This window comes from Rhodamnia argentea, chromosome 6 (genome assembly GCF_020921035.1).
Source record: "Rhodamnia argentea isolate NSW1041297 chromosome 6, ASM2092103v1, whole genome shotgun sequence".
NCBI classification, from domain to species: Eukaryota; Viridiplantae; Streptophyta; class Magnoliopsida; order Myrtales; family Myrtaceae; genus Rhodamnia; species Rhodamnia argentea.
In genome coordinates, this window is record NC_063155.1 from 10,387,346 (window position 1) to 10,405,372 (window position 18,027).

At 42.7% G+C, this 18,027-nt stretch overlaps 3 protein-coding genes and 1 non-coding gene across 6 annotated transcripts; 1 reads left to right on the top strand and 3 right to left on the bottom strand.

Annotated features, from left to right (window-relative positions):
• Window positions 1-5,999: 5,999 nt before the first annotated feature.
• On the bottom strand, window positions 6,000-9,356 carry LOC115741611. Its single transcript, XM_030675599.2, has 6 exons — window positions 9,096-9,356; window positions 8,339-8,384; window positions 7,579-7,705; window positions 7,330-7,400; window positions 6,528-6,631; window positions 6,000-6,304 (listed from the first exon to the last, which is right to left on the bottom strand). Exons 1-6 carry the CDS (start codon window positions 9,204-9,206, stop codon window positions 6,266-6,268), a joined length of 498 nt encoding a protein of 165 aa, XP_030531459.1. The 5' UTR covers window positions 9,207-9,356; the 3' UTR covers window positions 6,000-6,265.
• Window positions 9,357-10,367: 1,011 nt separating this feature from the next.
• LOC115741617 (deoxycytidylate deaminase) lies at window positions 10,368-13,418 on the bottom strand. Of its 3 annotated transcripts, none has more exons than XM_048279834.1 (9): window positions 13,125-13,418; window positions 12,915-12,990; window positions 12,733-12,772; window positions 12,263-12,321; window positions 12,130-12,167; window positions 11,823-11,886; window positions 11,604-11,654; window positions 11,075-11,176; window positions 10,368-10,768 (listed from the first exon to the last, which is right to left on the bottom strand). In XM_048279834.1, exons 1-9 carry the CDS (start codon window positions 13,322-13,324, stop codon window positions 10,706-10,708), a joined length of 693 nt encoding a protein of 230 aa, XP_048135791.1. In that variant the 5' UTR covers window positions 13,325-13,418; the 3' UTR covers window positions 10,368-10,705. The 3 variants fall into 3 exon arrangements, with proteins under 3 accessions (XP_048135791.1, XP_030531467.1, XP_048135792.1); XM_030675607.2 differs by having other exon boundaries at window positions 11,604-11,657; XM_048279835.1 differs by lacking the exon at window positions 11,604-11,654.
• Window positions 13,419-13,470: 52 nt separating this feature from the next.
• Window positions 13,471-13,551, top strand: TRNAL-AAG. Its single transcript has one exon. It is a non-coding gene; the product is annotated as a tRNA-Ile (tRNA).
• A 1,246-nt stretch (window positions 13,552-14,797) lies between these two features.
• Window positions 14,798-17,436, bottom strand: LOC115741546 (acetolactate synthase 3, chloroplastic). The gene is made up of 2 exons (XM_030675515.2): window positions 16,770-17,436; window positions 14,798-16,572 (listed from the first exon to the last, which is right to left on the bottom strand). Exons 1-2 carry the CDS (start codon window positions 17,328-17,330, stop codon window positions 15,145-15,147), a joined length of 1,989 nt encoding a protein of 662 aa, XP_030531375.2. The 5' UTR covers window positions 17,331-17,436; the 3' UTR covers window positions 14,798-15,144.
• Between the last annotated feature and the right edge of the window lie 591 nt (window positions 17,437-18,027).

The window sequence follows — 18,027 nt, forward strand, 5'->3', positions numbered from 1 at the left end:
CGGTGATCGAAAAGCGTGAAAGCCGATCCGGCTATATCTCACCGATAATGTCTTGATGAATGTGACCTTTGATAAGATGGCGAAAGATCTCTGGACAAAGCTAGGAAGCCTTTATCAGAGTAAGTCGCTCGTAAATGAGTTGTTTCTTATGTAAGTAACTCTACAATTTTCGGATGAGTGAAGGTGATTTTTTTTTCTGCACACTTGAATGAGTTTAATACTATATGTGAGCAGATTGCATCTATTGATGTTAATCTGGATGAAGAAGATAAAACATGTATTGTGCTGTGTTCACCGCTGAATTCATGGGAACATATAATTGTTTCAGTCGGCACTAGTAGTAATACAATATCTTTTGAGAACATATGATTGTTTATTGTCTATGGATATGAGAAGAGCTAGTTCTGATAATGCAAGTAATGAGGCTCTTTTCATAAGAGGAAGGAACAATGAACGATCCAAATCTAGATTTGGTATCGGGAATAAATCTAGAGGAAGACCTAAAAGTCTAGATCTGCATAAAAGATGGACATTTGAAGAAGGATTGCATAAGCAAAAGTGTGGGTCCAGAGAAGCTAGACGAGGTACATTGTCTAGTACAAAAAAGGATTATGACAATAATGTGGGAGACATGTATCTCATTTGCAATTTATCTCAGGTTGACCACAATGCATGAATAATTTATATTGGAGTGTTTTTCTGCATGACGCATCATGGAGATTAGTTCTGCTGTTATGAGCCACATCAAGGAGGTACAAGACGGATGGGAGAAGATATTACACTTAATATTGTTGGTTGCGAAAAGGCGAAGTTGAAGATGAAAGATGGGAGAGTTAAGAATCTTCCGGATGTGATGTACATTCCTGGTCTTATAAGGAATCTTATTTTTGTGGGAACTATGGCATATGCTGGTATTGCCTTCATCGGCGACAAGTATTCATGCAAGCTGACCCGTGAATCTATGGTGATTGCTAGAGGCAAATGATGTGAAAAGCTGTGGAAATTGTTAGGAAGCACGATAATTAGTGGTGAGAGACCCTATACTTCAAGGAAGAGGTGGAAGGAGATCCCGCAATGTTGTGGCATTGGAGATTGGGCCATATTGGTGAGAAAGGGTTGGTGACCCTTACTTCAAAGAAGATGGTGAATGGAATCCCAAGCTGTTCTATGGGTTTTGAATTTTGTGAACATTGTCTACATGGGAAACAGAATCGGGTATCTTTTGAATCCATAGGAGGGAGAGCAAAAGGGATTATGAATTTAATCCACGGTGACATCTTCGGTCCTATACCTATAACATCTTTTGGAAAATCAACGTATTATATTTCTTTTAGTGATGATTATTCCAATTATGTGTGGATATATTTCTTGCGAAGAAAAGATGATGTGTTAGAAAAATTTTGCGAATTCAAAGCTTTAGTAGAAAATCAGTTTGGTAGAAATTTTAAAGTTTTGTGGACTGACAACAAAGGAGATTTCTATTCAGTGGAATTTGATTAATTACGTGGGCCGGTGGCATAGCAAGGCAAAAAACAACGCACTATTGACCTCAACAAAATAGGGTAGTAGAGAGGCTTAATCGGTCTCTCATAGAGAAAGCGAGGAGTTCGCTGAGTGGTGTAGGCTAATAAGCTGAATTTTGGGTGGAAGCAATGGCTACCGTGTGTTATCTAAAGAACAGGTCTCCCACATCATCTTTGAAGAATCGGACACAATTTGAGACACTGTTTAGGAAGAAACCAGGCATATCCCATGTTAGAGTATTTGGTTGCAAAGCCTATGTGCATGTGCCAAAGCAAAAGATGAATAAGCTTGAAAGCAAGTCAGAGAAGTGTATCATTCTTGTGTATAAGGATGGTATTAAAGGATATAACATGTGGAATCTTGATACTAAATGTATTATCTACAGTAGGGATGTGGTGTTTAGAAAATTTACGATAAATCAAATTGTTTCACAAGCTCTTAAAGAACCATAGATGGTTGAATTAGATGTTGGTTTGCTGGGAGAGATAGAGGTTACACAAGCTGAAACAGAAAATTCAGATTCTAAAGCTGATGAGCATGATGTGGAGGATGATATTGTAGACTCTGATACCGAGTTTGAAATTAAAGCACTTGGTCTTAAGGAGGTTCACATGGTAGACAAGACTACATAAGAGGTATACCTTATTTGCCGAGTAATAAAAGCGTGCTTTGACTATCATAGGTGATGATAAAAAAATATTGTTAAGGAAACAAGAAGTGCGGAAGATACAAAACTATATGAGAGCCATGAAAGATGAGATGGACAACAGAAAATGGAGTCCGGTAAAACTACTCGTAAATCGAAAGGCAATTGATTGCAAGTGGATATTCAAGAAGAATATGTCTGCAGATGGGGATATAAAATGATGCAAAGCTTATTTGGTTGCAAAGGGGTATTGTAGATAGAGAGAGTGGATTATAGTTAGATTTTTTTCTCCTGTTACTAAATTAAAATCCAAAAACTTGTTTTATTTGTAGCGACTACATAAAATCTGGAGGTAGAGTAGCTTGATGTAAAAACATCATTCCTACATAGTGATTTAGAGGTGGATATTAACATGAAGCAACCAAATGGGTTTGTGGTTAGAGAAAAAAAAAGATTTGGTTTGCAAATTGAACAAGTCTTTATATGGCCTAAAACAATCTACAAGAATGTGGTACTAGAAGTTCGACTCATATGCCTTGAAGCTTGGCTTTGTTCGTTATGATGATGACCATTATGTCTATGTAAAGAGATTAGATAGTGATTTTGTTATTTTAACTTTATATGTTGATGATATGCTAGTTGGGAATAATATGATAATGATTAGTATTGTAAAAGAACTACTAGCAAAACAGTTTGAGATGAAAGATCTAGGTCCAGCAAACTTAATCTTGGACATGTAGATAAAAAGGGAGCATGAGAATAGAAAGTTATGTCTTCAGTTAGAAGAAATAGGTTGAAAGTGTGTTGAAGAAGTTTAACATGATAGACTATAAACCAGTGAAGACCCCCATGTCCACAAGCTCCAAGTTATCTGTGCTCTTGTGTCCTAAGACCGAAGAGGAAGTTGAAGAGATGGCAGCACTTCCATATGCAAGCGTGATAGTGAGTTTTTTTTTTTTAGCATATGGTAGAGAGCTGGATGTATGTCATGGTGTGTACTCGCCCGGATGTTACTCAAACAGTGAGAATATTAAGTAGATATAAATTCAATCCTGGTAAAGAGCGTTGGATAGCTACAAAGAGGGTGTTTCATTATCTTTGCAGTATGTCTAACTTTGTTATGTTATGAATGCATGAACAAGTCAAAAGGATAGCAAGCGTTAGAACCGAAGTGTTTTGTGGATGTTGATTGGGGAGGCGACATTGGCAGTATGAGGTTGACTAGTGCATATGTTATTTCCTTATTCAAGACAACAAGTGAGGTGAATGAGCAAGAGGCAAAGCACGGTTGCTTTATCTACTACTAAGGTAGAGTACATGGCTCTTACTCATATTGCTAAGAAAGTAATCTGGATGCCCAGATTGTGTGAAGAGTTTGGCTTTACACAAGGAGAAGTAAAGATTAGGTATGATAGATAGAGTGCTAGATTCTTAGCTAAGAATCCTACATTTCATGCAAGAACAAAGCATATTGATTTACAATATCACTTCATTAGAGAGAAAGTAGAACAGAAAATTGTAGCGATGAAAAAAGTTGACACACAGATGAATAGTTCATATTTTTTTACCAAGGCGGTGAGTACAGAAAAGTTTGAATGGTGTACAACCGTGTTAAGTCTAAATAAGCATGAAAAATATTCATCAAGTGGGAGAATATTGGGGTGTGGTTCATATTTCCTTGCGATAGGAAAACATGTGGATCCCTTTCCATGCTAAAAGGGCGGCGGTCCAAGGGAGCCGCCTCGGCGAGGGGTCTTAAGGAGGCAGCACCCCCTAGACACCGGAGGGTTTTTATGATTTAAGTCTATAATTTTTCATTAGTAATTTGGGTTTGAGCTCATGAATAGCTACTAATATATATACTTTTTTTCGTTTATAATTGAGTGATGTAACAAGAGGTGCGAGATGCTAATTATAGTGGAATCATCTACTAGACGTAACCCTAGTTTAAGGGTGAACCATGATAAAATCTTGTGCTCTCAATTTTCTTTTTCTCGCTCATTTTACTTATTGTGATTGTGCGCCGATCCTAACAAGTGATTGATATTATCACGTCACTTCTTTTCGACACTAATACCTAAACCACAAATGAAAAGATTGAGTACAAGGAAATATCAATCCCTTTATTTCCAATAAAATTATCGCATACTATATATAAATATATAAAACAAATGCACCCTTACTTAAAAAACATCGATTCGATGGAGCTACCATAAATGAAATGGCTCCATAGCAAAGTAACTATTCTCTTAGGATCACTTAAATTTATCGCCAAAGTAAAATATAAACCAACTAATGCACTAAAAGTATCCTCCTTTATCATGTGTTCTGTAAAATCATCGACAAGTCTATTCCGATGTGAGGTCTCTTACTAATTTTTAATAGCTCTGCTATATATTTTGAACCCTTTTATGTAGACGAGTGACAAGACAATAGCCCCACATGATGATTCGATATCAGCCCTTGTCGGCACGTATGAACTGGAGGCAGCCGAGGTGGTGTCGACGGTGTAGACCCACGAGGGACTCGAGTGTGCGCGCGGTTGAGAATGAACGAAACAGTTGGGTGCGCCAACTGGGCGACGGTTGGGTGCGGCTTTCAATAGGGTTCCGCCGTCGAAGGCGGCGGCTGCCACATGCTCAGACGCCGGGCGTGGGGGACCAGGACAGTAGGGAGAACACGCAGGAAGAAAAGAAGGAGCATGTGAAATGCTTTCCTTTTTATTTGGAAAGACTGATTTTTACCTAATTATCTCTGACAATGTTAACGATTCTATTACAGGGTGCTAATTCAGGCTCGTCAATTATGATGTGGAAATGCATATGGCCTCAGCCAGAGCGGGTCACTTTTCGGAACACATTCATTGTAAACATGTTTGAAGTGTGTTGATGAGTCTTTTCTACGACTTTCAGTAATCTTAACTAGGCTCGCATTGGTCGTCTTATAGATTAATTCATCTTATACTATCTCAGCTTGATTAGAAGAAGAAGGAACTCCTCCTTTACGTGTTGCCATTTCGATGTACCAAAATGATACATCTACGTGACCCGGCACGTGGTTAGCACACGTCGCATTCGAGCGAAAACTAAGTGACCCGAGAAAAGTTGAGGTTAGGCGGGAAGTAATTGAAGGACCCACTCCAAAGGACTCAACACGCAGGCCTCATTCCATTAGACGGCTATTATTCTCAAAGGAGACGAGAGGTAAATCTCCTGGAGCCAGCGCTACATTGCTGTTGGGTGTTGCGGTCAAATAGAGCACGTGAAGACTTGGAAACACGTTTCTCTTACAACGAACGTGGGAGGACCTTCCTCACCTTCTTTTGTGGGACTTTGGTGTGGTGATCTCATGGCCGATCAACATTACTTTATAGGCTTTGTCATCCCACCGTTTTGTTGGGTGCATCGTGGATGAGAAGCAGGTCGCTCTCCCGAATCTGTAAAGTAAACCATCATCATCATCATCATCATCATCATTGTCCTCATCATACGACCTTAACCTAAGAAAGCAGTAGGCTTGCCGAAGGTTTGTGCCCACTGCCAATGATCACATTCAATCACAGTCACTCCATTAGCGGCGCCGTTCCAATGATCAAATTTGAAAAGAAGAGGTTAGATCCCCTACCACCTCACCGCCCGTCACAAACATCAAAATCTGTCTCCATTGCAGCTGGTGATTAAGTAGTGCTACCCAACCTCCCCCGATATGACAGACTCAGACACATGTTTTTCACCACTGTCAGCGACGCAAAACAATCGGCCCAGCCCCATGAGGCAAGCAGGCTCTTCAGGCCCGCCCCATGGTGTATGATCCGGTACATGATGCCAAGTTTAAAGAAAACCCACATTCCCCAAAAGACAATGTCAGAACGTTCAGCATAGACCCGTCAAGAACATAATCAACCAGACTGTATGGTTTGGCACACCAACATCTGGACTCGTCACTCTCCCAACAAGTTAGTGCGAGTTTGGTTCCCCAGTTTTCAGACCCCCTACGATATTCCCCAAACCACTATCACAACAACTTAATCTTCTCATCCTTTCTACAGGTTCAGTACAATGTGGGCACTTTACTCGACCTTTCTCCTTGGGATCCTTAGCCATTTGCACCCTTTAAACGCGCAATCAACTCATCCTGGACATGGGAAGAAACTGATCAGTATATCCAGATGAATACATATTACCAGGATAGTCGTCAGTCCGATAAATAAGATGAGACAATCAGTCCAATGAACAAGCAGATTCATCAATTCAAGCTGCCAACTCTGCATTAACAACATAGATTTGTTTTTTTAACCAAAATCCAACTCAAAGGTGTATTAATGAGGAGACCTCACATAAATTGAGGTCATGCTCACCTTCTTGCCTTTGGGAGAAAGACCTCTTTCCTTGAGAAATGCCCGAAGCCTCTCCACGGTCAAACTGTGCAAGTCCTTGTCCGGTAAAAGACTGCTTGAACCCTCTGAAATTCAGATCCCATCAATACTATGAGCCAGCCAAACCTCAACATTTGTTAAAAGGGATTAAGATGTATACTGAAAATAACAGGAAAATAAATTTCCTCCTTTATCAGTTCTTATCCTAGTCCTCCCTCTCTCTCCAGAATCAATATGCTAGCTTTCTCGTTCCCTGCCCCCAAACACCCTATCCCTTAGCCCCTTTCCAAAGGGAATGAGAGGAGAAGCTACTTTTGCAAGACAAGATAGAATATCCATAAATATAACCAGTTGTAGACGTCCACAGATTGTCATATGCAGTTATCTTATGGTCAATACAAGAAGGATACTTCATATTCCAGATAAGCCCTACAGATGCTAGAAAAGGCCGCTTCTCCAATAACCACAAATGAGACCATATAAAATAGCTAACACCAATAACACAAACACCAAAGCCATGACTTGGAAGAAGATCCTTCGGCGACTAAAATTTTGATACGATCAATGAAAAGTCTTGCCACTACTATGCAAAAAACCAAACCATGAAAGATTGAACCCATTTCAAACAACAATAAGGAAATCGCTGCAGTCGTAAGAGGAAATGGATGCCCTTCATCCATTCATCCAGTCAGTGAAGAAATTTCTCTCTCATATCTTTAGTTGTGAAGAATATGCTGTGTAACTTGTACGACAACCATAAAAGGTGAAATAAGCAATGTCTTACCTTGTCGAGAACCAGCTTGACCAGCAGGTCTCTTAGATGATGTCCCATTATCCAAAAGTCTCTCGGATGCTCTGCAAAAGCAAATGATTTCCCTCGTAATCATGAAAAAGAAGAAAGACGACCCGCAAAAATCTGGTCCCCAGAAAATGGTTGTTTTACAGTAAATATGAAACTCATCACTAAGCAGACTATTTACAGTTGCTACAAATGCAAGTGAAGCCACATATCTCACGATTGAATACTGAATACCTCTTCCTAGAACCTTCAACAATTGTCACACCCTTTGCATTCTTCGCGCTAGGATCTCCTCTCTGTTTCCTGATCGTGAGTGCTCTTATCAGTATATTTTGTTGGTTTGTCCTTATCACTTGCCCCTCTGCATATGAAAGGGAGGTCAGTTCCTTACATTCCAGGGCTAGTTACGTGCTTTGACAGCACCCGGATGGACTACATCTCATAGTAAACATGAGTGACCGCAAACAGATGTCATTACACAGTAAAAAAAGCCATTAGCAAATTCACCTAAGTTTTCCCCTCTTCTCCATTTCTCTGTAGATAAACATTAGTATGCATGATATGAGAGCAGCGGAGTCTACACCACACGGGTAATAGGACCATGAAAAAAGTGTTGGAAGCGGGCAGAGTACAGCCCACCAAAATTGTAGAAGGAAATAGCCGTTTCGACTTTCACTACTATATATTATCATCAAACACAAGCATCAGTAGTCATAGTGACAATGATGACCTATACCTAACTGTAAGTGTTGGTAACGGATAGAGTACAGCCCACCAAGTTTTTAGTGGAGCTTTTGTTATTAAACTGGTGTAGATATCATAGACATGATCTTGTCAAATGGCCAAGACCTTTTGGTTGAATTATTGCACTAACCTAAACAGCTTCTATTAAAATTAGACTAGACGCTATCTTTTTTTTTCCTTTTCCAAGTGATCAACTACCCAATGAATGCTAGCAGAAATCTAAGAATATCCAGAAGTCAGAGGTGAAAACCTGGTGGTGATGTGTCATGCTCACAAACGTAAACTCGCATTCCACCCTGCAAAAATTCTTGATTTTTAGTTTAGAAATAAACAAGTTATTCACTTAGATGTTCAGGGGCAAATTAACCTGGATATGCAAAATAAATCATCGTCACATGGGGGAAGACACTGAGGAAAAATTAACCAGTATGCAAAATATGTTCAGATTCGAGACTTTCACAGTAATTAGACCTTTTAAGCCAAGGATGGCTTCCGGGTCAGATGTGCCCAATATAGACCTTGAGAACTCCAAAAAGCACTGTTTACTAGCAAGTGAGCGTAATCAAAAGCTGGGGGTGGGGGTGGAGGGGGGTGGAACAGAAATCCTCATTAACGGGAGAAGGAAATCATTCCACAAAATGAAAGAAACATAAATTGGGATCGGAATTAAACCCCAGCAGAATCCCCAAAGCACGCAGTTTTACAAGAACGCAAGCGACGACATGGAACAAATTCGAGCGTCTACTCAAGCATTGCTCATTACCAACTCCTGCCCCGAAGGCTGAACGCACATCGAATTGGACAAGTCTGCATGCAGTAAATTCCAGGAAGCTAAAATGTCGGCGACCCGGAAATGCATAGGCAAGATATCCGCACCCCGGAACTCCTTAACATCAACCAGACCGCAAACGGAACTAATAATGCGGGAAAACACGACAGTTAAACTGAAAGACTAGGGTTCCGGGGGAAAAAGACGGCCAGTGAAGAGAGAGAGAGAGAGAGATCACCGGATTGGAGGAGAGGGCAGTGGAGGAGAAGAGGCCTCGAGAGGGGAGGTTGGAGAGGAGCTTGGTCGCCGCCGGATTCGAAGGCGACAGGTGACTGGAGGTGCCTTCCATGGCGTCCGAGGAGGCCGCCGCCGCAGACCCGCCCGCCGAGGGATGGGCGCGAGAGAATGAGGAGAGAGAGAGACGCGACGCGAGTCAATGAGGAAGGAAGACACGACCCAAAACTCACGCTCTCTTCCTCACCCCCAGCGCTTTGATCCTCCGAGAGTGGCCAAGTGTGGTCTTTAATGGTCATCGTGGACTCCAATTTGTAGTTACAAGAGAACCATCCAACGCGTTTTCAATTCATTATACGGTCAATCGGTGACTGATTCATCGCATCCGCGATTTTCGATTAAAATTGATTAGAAAAATTGTATTGAAATTGTGTGCAATAATATATTCAGAACTGAATTTGCATCCATTATTTCTTACTTTAAATTACTCATTTATTTTTCGGGTTTATATTCGACTGGAGGTTCTTAGTTCTTGTCACCATCTTGATTCCTATACCTATTTCATTAGTAGTTTTGAGCATCCTTTATCTCTCATGCTCACTTTTATCATTATTCACATTACTTTTGAACTGTTTTCAAATAAATGGTATGGATTAACGAATATAATGCGAAGGTACTGAGATATCGTTTACGAATGATGGGCTACTGCATTTTTTTATATTTTGATGATGATGTTCTCTGTGGCTATTGTCCTAATCCTTTTGCCGATTTGAAAAACTGCCCTTGATGAGGAATAGATAAGATGGATAATATAAGACGAGGAGTTTTAAGATTGTCAATTAACTCTTTTATCCGCCCTCTTCAATGTCAATTTAAGTAAGGGGACGGAAATTACAATTTTCGTTATGGCTTGATTTCCCCTCCATTTCCTTCAATCTCGTTTTCCAAAGTCAACCCCGCCAAAACACAACGAAGCCAATGCTTACTTGATGAATATCTTCAATTCTCCCATTCCGCATTCTTCTTCGCGGGTCCATGCCTTTGTAAAAAAAGCTAACATCGTTTGCACATTGCTTGTAGAATGACACCTAGACCGACCGATCTAGCGCGAGGCTTTGACTTTACTCAATTGCGTTCGCCCCGGTCGTATCTAATGAACTTTGATTGTGAATTTCTTGCCATCTGCGTTTGCCTGTTGTTGGGGATGGAAAACGATCACACTCCCTTGCAAGCTGGAAGCAGTTGGCTTTAGAACAAAGAAGGCTGTCAAGTGTCGTTCCTGGAACACATCGCGGGCGCTTCTTACATTGCTTGTAAGCAGCAGGGTCACACTCCCTCGGAACCTGTTGGCTTTAGTACAAACAAAGCTGTCAAATTTCGTTTGTCAAACACATTGAAGAGGTATTTTCGGGACAAACAAACAAACAAACTTGTTTGTCGTCTTACATCGCATCAAGGGATCAAAAGGGCCGATAATTTGAAGATGACGAAAGGGCTGATGATTTGACCACATTGCACGCATAAGCCTTATGTATTGCAATGAAATAGTACAACTACCAAAATACTGGCATGCCAAACAAATTACGAATATTAATTAGCAGATGTAGGATAAGGCTACATGACGGCCTCCTCAAAATTGATCAAAATTTGTTCCTTTTGTGGCCTATGTTTTCTGACCTGCAGTAAAGAGAAGATGGGAAAAAAAAATATTCGGTCAACATGATATATTGGAATAGCCAAACCCATTGCTTGAGACTCGACGAAGACAAAGTAGAAAATAGGCATCTGCATCATTGATCCCTTCAAAGGTGTGGACATGTATGGCTGTGGCGGATATCTCAGGTGAAAGCCTAGCAGTTTGCTCCGCAAGCCCTCTAACACTACTAGTGCCCCTCCACGAGGTTGAGTATCAGTTAAATCACAGCGAAAGAAAGCTATAGGTGGAGGATAAGGAAAATACACAGGGTTTTCAAGAAGGCTTACTCTCACACCAGCCATTGACAGAAGTTTGTGAGATGCAATATATTCGACCTGTGAATTGTTGAGCCTCTTCTCCACAAAATATATGACTTCAGAAACTCCTGACTGCAACATTGAAAGAGATCCATAAAACTTCATTTTTGGAAATCCCAAAATCTCCTAGAAGGCCAGGGAGGGAGAATTGCCAATAATAGTAGGTTCATATGCAACAAGTCTGTTCATTACATGGAAGGTTGATTACATAGCCTGGGCTCCTTCGAAAACCTTTTAAGAAGTCATTTAGCCTAAAAGAGGAGCGTTTAGCTCCCACAAAGTAAATCAAATCCAAGAAAAATCTTGTCTGATTTATCGCCCTAAAAGAGATTATCATTGGACATTCTACTGTAGCATCTGACATCAAAGATGCATGTGAAGAACACGAAATATGGCTACGGTCTAACACTAATTTGGCATTGGTAAACTTTCTTCAGAAGTAAGATAAAAGGTCGAGTAACATTACCGTGAGACATACCAGCTTGAACATGGAAATTACCTGAATAATAATCTTTGCACATTCATTGCAAGGAAACATCGTCACATAAAGCTTCTACAAGTCAACATTCAAAAATCACCTTAGCCATTTTCAGCACAAAATTTCAGACACGGTCACAAGGATTGTTAAAGAAAAAAATATGGAGGTTATAGCATATCAATCTTCCCCGAGAATAATTGTCCACAGACAACATTACAATAATTCAGAAAATGTGATAACCTGTCCAGCAGCAGAGGCGTGGTTTGTGTTGAGGATAGCATTGACCTCAGCATGACACACATATCTACAAGCGATGACAAAGGGGATCGTAATGAAAACCAAGACACACATACAAAGTCATCAGAAGGGTGACGGATAACTACTGGTCAAACATCTGATCAAGCAGAGGTTTTGAGCTGGATTACAGTTTTCATCCATTCAACATTTGGGCAAAAAACTATATTTAGCACTTGACCCACAGTTCAGGTTCTTTCTATCAATGTATGTAGATGACTGAAAGGTAGGAGGACAGCTGCCCGACACTTACGGGTATTTCGTCTCCAAAGGATCCCCACTTTCAGATTTCTGTGAGAAAAAAGAGAGCATAATAAAAGGGTGGACAAATGGATACTGCTTTATAAGCTGATAATATAGAGTTATTCTTTGTGCCATGCAGATACCTTGGCCCAAGGAAGCTTGTCATCGGAACAACCTCTGGGAAATCCATTGTAGCCAATCCCTGTAGGAGGACAGCCGTGAGGAACTCGTGGCAACGGTTTTCTGGTGCTATCCTATCAGGGTTGTTGGTTACGCACAAAGCCAGAACAGAGCTCCCAAGAATCCAAAACTATATACAATACCACGGTATGAAGTAGAAAAGCAGGGAAGAATCAAAGAGATTGGAGTTGAATAAATTTAAAAGCCACTCACATCTAGTGTTACATTCTTCACAATTTACGCTAGGTAGTGAAAAAGGAAGATCATGCATTTCTCGCAACCATGTAAATCACTCAAGCGCAACATTTGCCCCTATTACCGAGATATACTTTGCTCCAGAAACAAATGGAATTCTAATTGATCAGCTATAATAAGTAAATAACATGAATCTACTGAATAGACATAGAGGTCACGGCATCGTAGATGGACTAACCGAGTATAATCCCATTCTGACTCACCAAGCATGCGCCAACCTGCGGCATGGATACAAGCACCAAGAAGAATTTAACGCTAGCTATGAAATCAGAAACACCAAGTTCCAGCAAGGAGAATGAAATGCAAAAGCGGAGGAGGGACATGGCAGTCAGCACAAAGCTGAGAAATGCGAATTACGACCTGCCTGTTGGGGTCCTTGGATCTTTCGGCCGACAAGAAGGCAATGGCCATGAAGTAGTCATCCCAAGATAGGTACCTAAAGGAAAAAACAACAAATTGCAGAAAGAGAGAGCGACTCTTAGAAACCCTAAACAGCTAAAAACGAAAATGGAAGAGAAGATGGCGATGATTGAAGAAGCTGGCGAAGCGGCAAAGAAACCAAGAACGTACCCTTGGCGTTTAGAGGGATCGAAAGGAGAGGGCTTGCTGGGGACGACCCCGTTGAGGGGAGAGGAGAAGCGTTCCTGTTGATTCTTCTTCTCCTTCTTCTTCAGGGAACTGGAGTTGAAGAGAAAGCCAAGAGCAATGGCGGAGGCAAGAGCCCCAAAGAGAGTGGCTGAGGTCACTAGGCTGACCTCCCGACTGTTCATCGAATCGAGAGGGAAGAATCCGCGACTGCGAGATGGAGATGGAGATTGGGAATGGGGAAAAATAGCGGGAAACCAGAGGAACAAGCAAGAGGACTGAGCTCGTCGGCTAAATGTTTAGTTGGTTTTGTGAAACCGTCCCCAAACATGTGGAGATGGCCGAGTTGGTCTAAGGCGCCAGATTAATGTTCTGGTCCGAAAGGGCGTGGGTTCAAATCCCACTCTCCACACGAGGGAAGAAAGAAGAAGAGTAGGGGAGGGCCTGGTCGCATCGGGAAAGAAGGAGAAGGAGAAGATGAGACGAAGGAGAAGCTCAGGGAAAGGGGGGCCAGGGAGAGAGAGAGAGAGAGAAAGAAAAAAGAAAAAAAAAAAAATCTCTAAAAAAAAAAGAAATAAATCAAATAAATAAAAAAAAAAAAAATCCTTTAAAAAATTTTTTTTTTACTTCTCTTCTATTTGTAGTCTGCATAGAGAAAAGAAACAATCTTTTACATTAATTCATCCGGATTTCTGATCCTCAATTTATCAAATCACCCAAATCATTTGCGGGTCTCATCTTTTTCACGAAGATTCCTGTTTTGAATTTGAATATGCATCCTCCACGTTGTCTTTTGAGCCACAACCGCACAACCCTGTCCCATTCTCCAAACTCAATACCACTGACTCGAGCTGTCCAGAGCGCTGATTGTTAAGACATCAGAAGAGATCATTCCGGATGATGAATGACGAACGGCACCAGTTATCGAACGTGGGATTTAGTTGGCACCAACATTAGAAAGAGATCATTTATAGGAAAATGACGACGACCCCCTGAATCTCCAACTTCTTGAAGCCAAACCTACTTCAAATCGATTAAGGCCCTGCACTCGCGCCAACCGTGGAGGTCAACCCACTCATGCGACTACAGCAAAGTGCAAGGGCCCCCTGAAGGAGCCTGTGTCCCGACCCCGAGAACTCATAGACACAGACTTCCCTTGGGAAATCGAACAAAACATACCTAAAAAAGTGAACCAGATATGGTGTACTTTTCAAACTGATATTACGAGGACACAGAATTGAAAGCATCGGAAGAACACTCAGCCCATCAATCTTCCACTTGCAGAACATCTGTAGGGAGAGAATAGGAGTTGGTAAATCATCACCAGAACATCTCGTCTAAGGTTTAACACGTTCAGCTGTCATGGACGAAGATACTTCGTACACCAAAATAAAGACATCCATTCTCAATGAGCAAACTAATCACCCTTGGGAGACATCCATTCTCAATGAGCAAACTAATTACACTTGGAGTTCCGTCCCAATTTCCACCATGGGCAATGGAAGTACCCTTGACTGCAAAGCACTGATGGGAAGCAATGCGAGCAGTGACTCGACTTTCAAAACGGAACAAAAGAAGCCGCGGTACACTCGCGCCACACATGAAACATCTAAAAACAAGCAAACCCAACTACAATTGCAACTAACAAGGCATTCATCTTGGTACGAAATCTTCACTTCAACATTACTGTACCAGAAATGTAACAACTGGATTTACCAAGAACAAATTAAACATGGACAAGAGAAACTATTACAAGATCTTCGCAATCAAAGTGGGAACACCATCACTAAACTGCAACTTATTTGTTCTACTCACCAAACTAGTGATGATAGCTAAATCAACCTTCACATGCTCTGATATTACCTAAGTACAAACAAATTTCTGCCATTACAACTACAATAACTAATATCTTCCCGTGCATTAGCACAAGTAAAAACTAAAACGGGAAGGAAGTGCCACAACTCTCATGATAAGGCCGCAACAACGCAAAAGACCATTCGGGACATCAATACGCTGATCGTCCATCACCCTCGACTATCACATCTTTAAAAGCCCCACCACTAGGAATCATAGGCAAGACGTGCTCTTGATGGGGAACAATAACGTCTAGCAAGTACGGCCCAGGAGTTTCCAGCATTTTCTGAATTGCGGCTCTAACATCTGCTTTCTTGGTCACACGAGCAGCAGGTATTCCACAAGCTTCAGCAAACTTCAACATGTCTGGGAATATCTCAGACTCTCTTGATGGATCACCTAGGTATGTGTGCGCCCTATTGGCCTTGTAGAACCGATCCTCCCATTGGACAACCATGCCTAGGTGCTGATTGTTCAACAGAAGAATTTTGACCGGAAGGTTTTCCACTCTGATAGTAGCCAACTCCTGGACATTCATGATAAAGCTTCCATCTCCATCAATGTCCACAACTATGGCATCAGGCTTTGCAACAGCAGCTCCAATAGCAGCCGGCAATCCAAAACCCATGGCCCCTAATCCTCCGGATGTCAACCATTGTCGAGGCCTCCTATACTTGTAAAACTGCGCAGCCCACATCTGATGCTGCCCGACACCTGTACTTATGATTGCGTTTCCATGAGACAACTCATCAAGAACCTGAATCGCGTACTGAGGAGGTATGGCATCCCCAAAGGTCTTAAAACTTAATGGGTACTTCTGTTTCTGCTCATCAAGCTCCACCCTCCAAGCGGAAAAGTCAAGTTTAAGCTTTGATGCTTTCCCTTCTAACAACCTGTTCATCCCTTGCAAGGCCAATTTCACATCCCCACAGACGGAAACATGAGGTTGCTTATTCTTTCCAATCTCAGCCGAGTCAATATCAATATGAACGATCTTAGCTCGGCTAGCAAAAGCTTCCAGCTTGCCCGTCACACGATCATCAAAGCGAACTCCAAAGGCGAGCAACAGATCACTTTTGTCCACTGCATAATTTGCAGATACAGTCCCATGCATCCCAAGCATATGAAGCGACAAATCATCTGTGCAGGGGAACGACCCTAGACCCATCAAAGTACTCGCCACAGGGATCCCGGTAAGTTCTACAAACCTAATCAACTCCTCACTCGAATTCAAACACCCACCACCGACATACAAGACTGGCTTCTTTGATTCAGCTATCAGCCTCACAATCTGTTCCAAGTGCGCCTCCTGAGGCGGCTTAGGCAACCTCGACGTGTATCCCGGCAACCTCACGGGCAGGTCCCATTTTGGAACCACGAGCTGCTGTTGTATATCCTTAGGCACATCAATGAGAACTGGACCTGGCCTCCCTGAAGTCGCTAGATAGAATGCCTCGCTGACTACCCTCGGTATATCTTCCACGTCAAGAACCAGATAATTGTGCTTCGTTATAGACCGGGTGACCTCCACAATGGGGGTCTCTTGAAACGCATCCGTACCAATCATTCTTCGGGGCACCTAAAAACCGAAGATATTGTTCTCTCGTCAAAACGGTGGGAAATGAAGGAACTGAAGAGCCGTAGTTTCAAAGCTTACACCCTATAGGTCCAGATCTCAAAGACACGAGCTAATGGACTAAATAGGGATAGCTTGTGAGCAATCAAATAAAACAGTAACAGCAGCAAACAAAGCATGGGTGGGGTCATCGATGGAACCTGGCCCGTGATGGCGACAATGGGGATGCTGTCGAGCATGGCGTCGGCAAGGCCACTAACGAGGTTGGTGGCTCCGGGGCCGGAGGTGGCGATGCAGACGCCCGGGAGGCCGGAGGCGCGGGCATAGCCCTCGGCGGCGAAAATGCCACCCTGCTCGTGGCGGGGGAGGACGTTCTTGATGATGCGGGAACGGGTGAGGGCCTGGTGGATCTCCATGGAGGCGCCGCCGGGGTAAGCGAAGACGTTGGTGACGCCCTGGCGCTCCAGGGCCTCCACGAGGACATCGGAGCCTTTGCGGGGCTCGTCGGGGGCAAATCGGGAAGCGAAGGTCTCGGGGAAGGGTGGAGAGGTGATGGGAGAGGCGGAGGTGGGGGTGGAGGTGGAGGTGGCGGTGGCGATGGCTTTGGGGGCTTGGTTGGGGAGGGAATTGGAGATGTGGAGAGGAGAGGGGGGAGGACCTGGTGGGTTTGGCGGGGAAAGATAGGAGCTTGGGGAGGAGGGAGTAAGATTTGGAGGAGACGAAGACGGAGGAGGAGGAAGGAGGAGGAGGGGGGTTGGCATAGATGGCGGAGAAGCTGCTAGCGGCGGCCGCCATTGTTCTTGCGGAGGAGGTATTCCGGAGGAGCGAGAGGGAGAGGGAGAGGGAGAGCAAGAGGAGGCGGCGAATGGTCACCATTCAGTCCCCCCTTTAAATTTTGTGTCCCTGTGTGTGTTGTCACTATCATCGAAATTACGGAATCGCCCCTAGTTTTGTTTGGTAACTGCTAATCGTAATCTCTCCCCCCTCTCTCTCTCTGACTAGAAAAAGGTATGGTTTCCTCGAAATTCCTCTTATAACTAGATTTATCGCCATCTTTGGTCAGGCCTAAGCGTCTCTCCTATCAGTATCTACGAACAATCGACTTGTTACATAAACAGCTCCAAGAACCGAAACTTTTTAACACGCGATCTTGATGCGCTTGAATGAAGAAAACTGCAGAGCATTCCAAAAGAGAACCGGCGTGTGCATGTATGCATGCATGCATCGCGAAATAGCAGCAAGGAGGCAGGGGTTGTGAGTTCTCCATTAATTGATTAAAAATAGCAAGAAGCCAGTGTCGTCTTTCTTGCTTGAGTTAGACAGGAGATGATGTACGGGGAAATCTTTGCATTCCCCCCTCGTCGTCTTATCCCTGTCCAACGGGGTCCAGTCCAATCCCCCCCTCCCTCCCTTCCTCATTTTGGTATGTGTTCTATCATTCGACTCGTGGGGCTAACC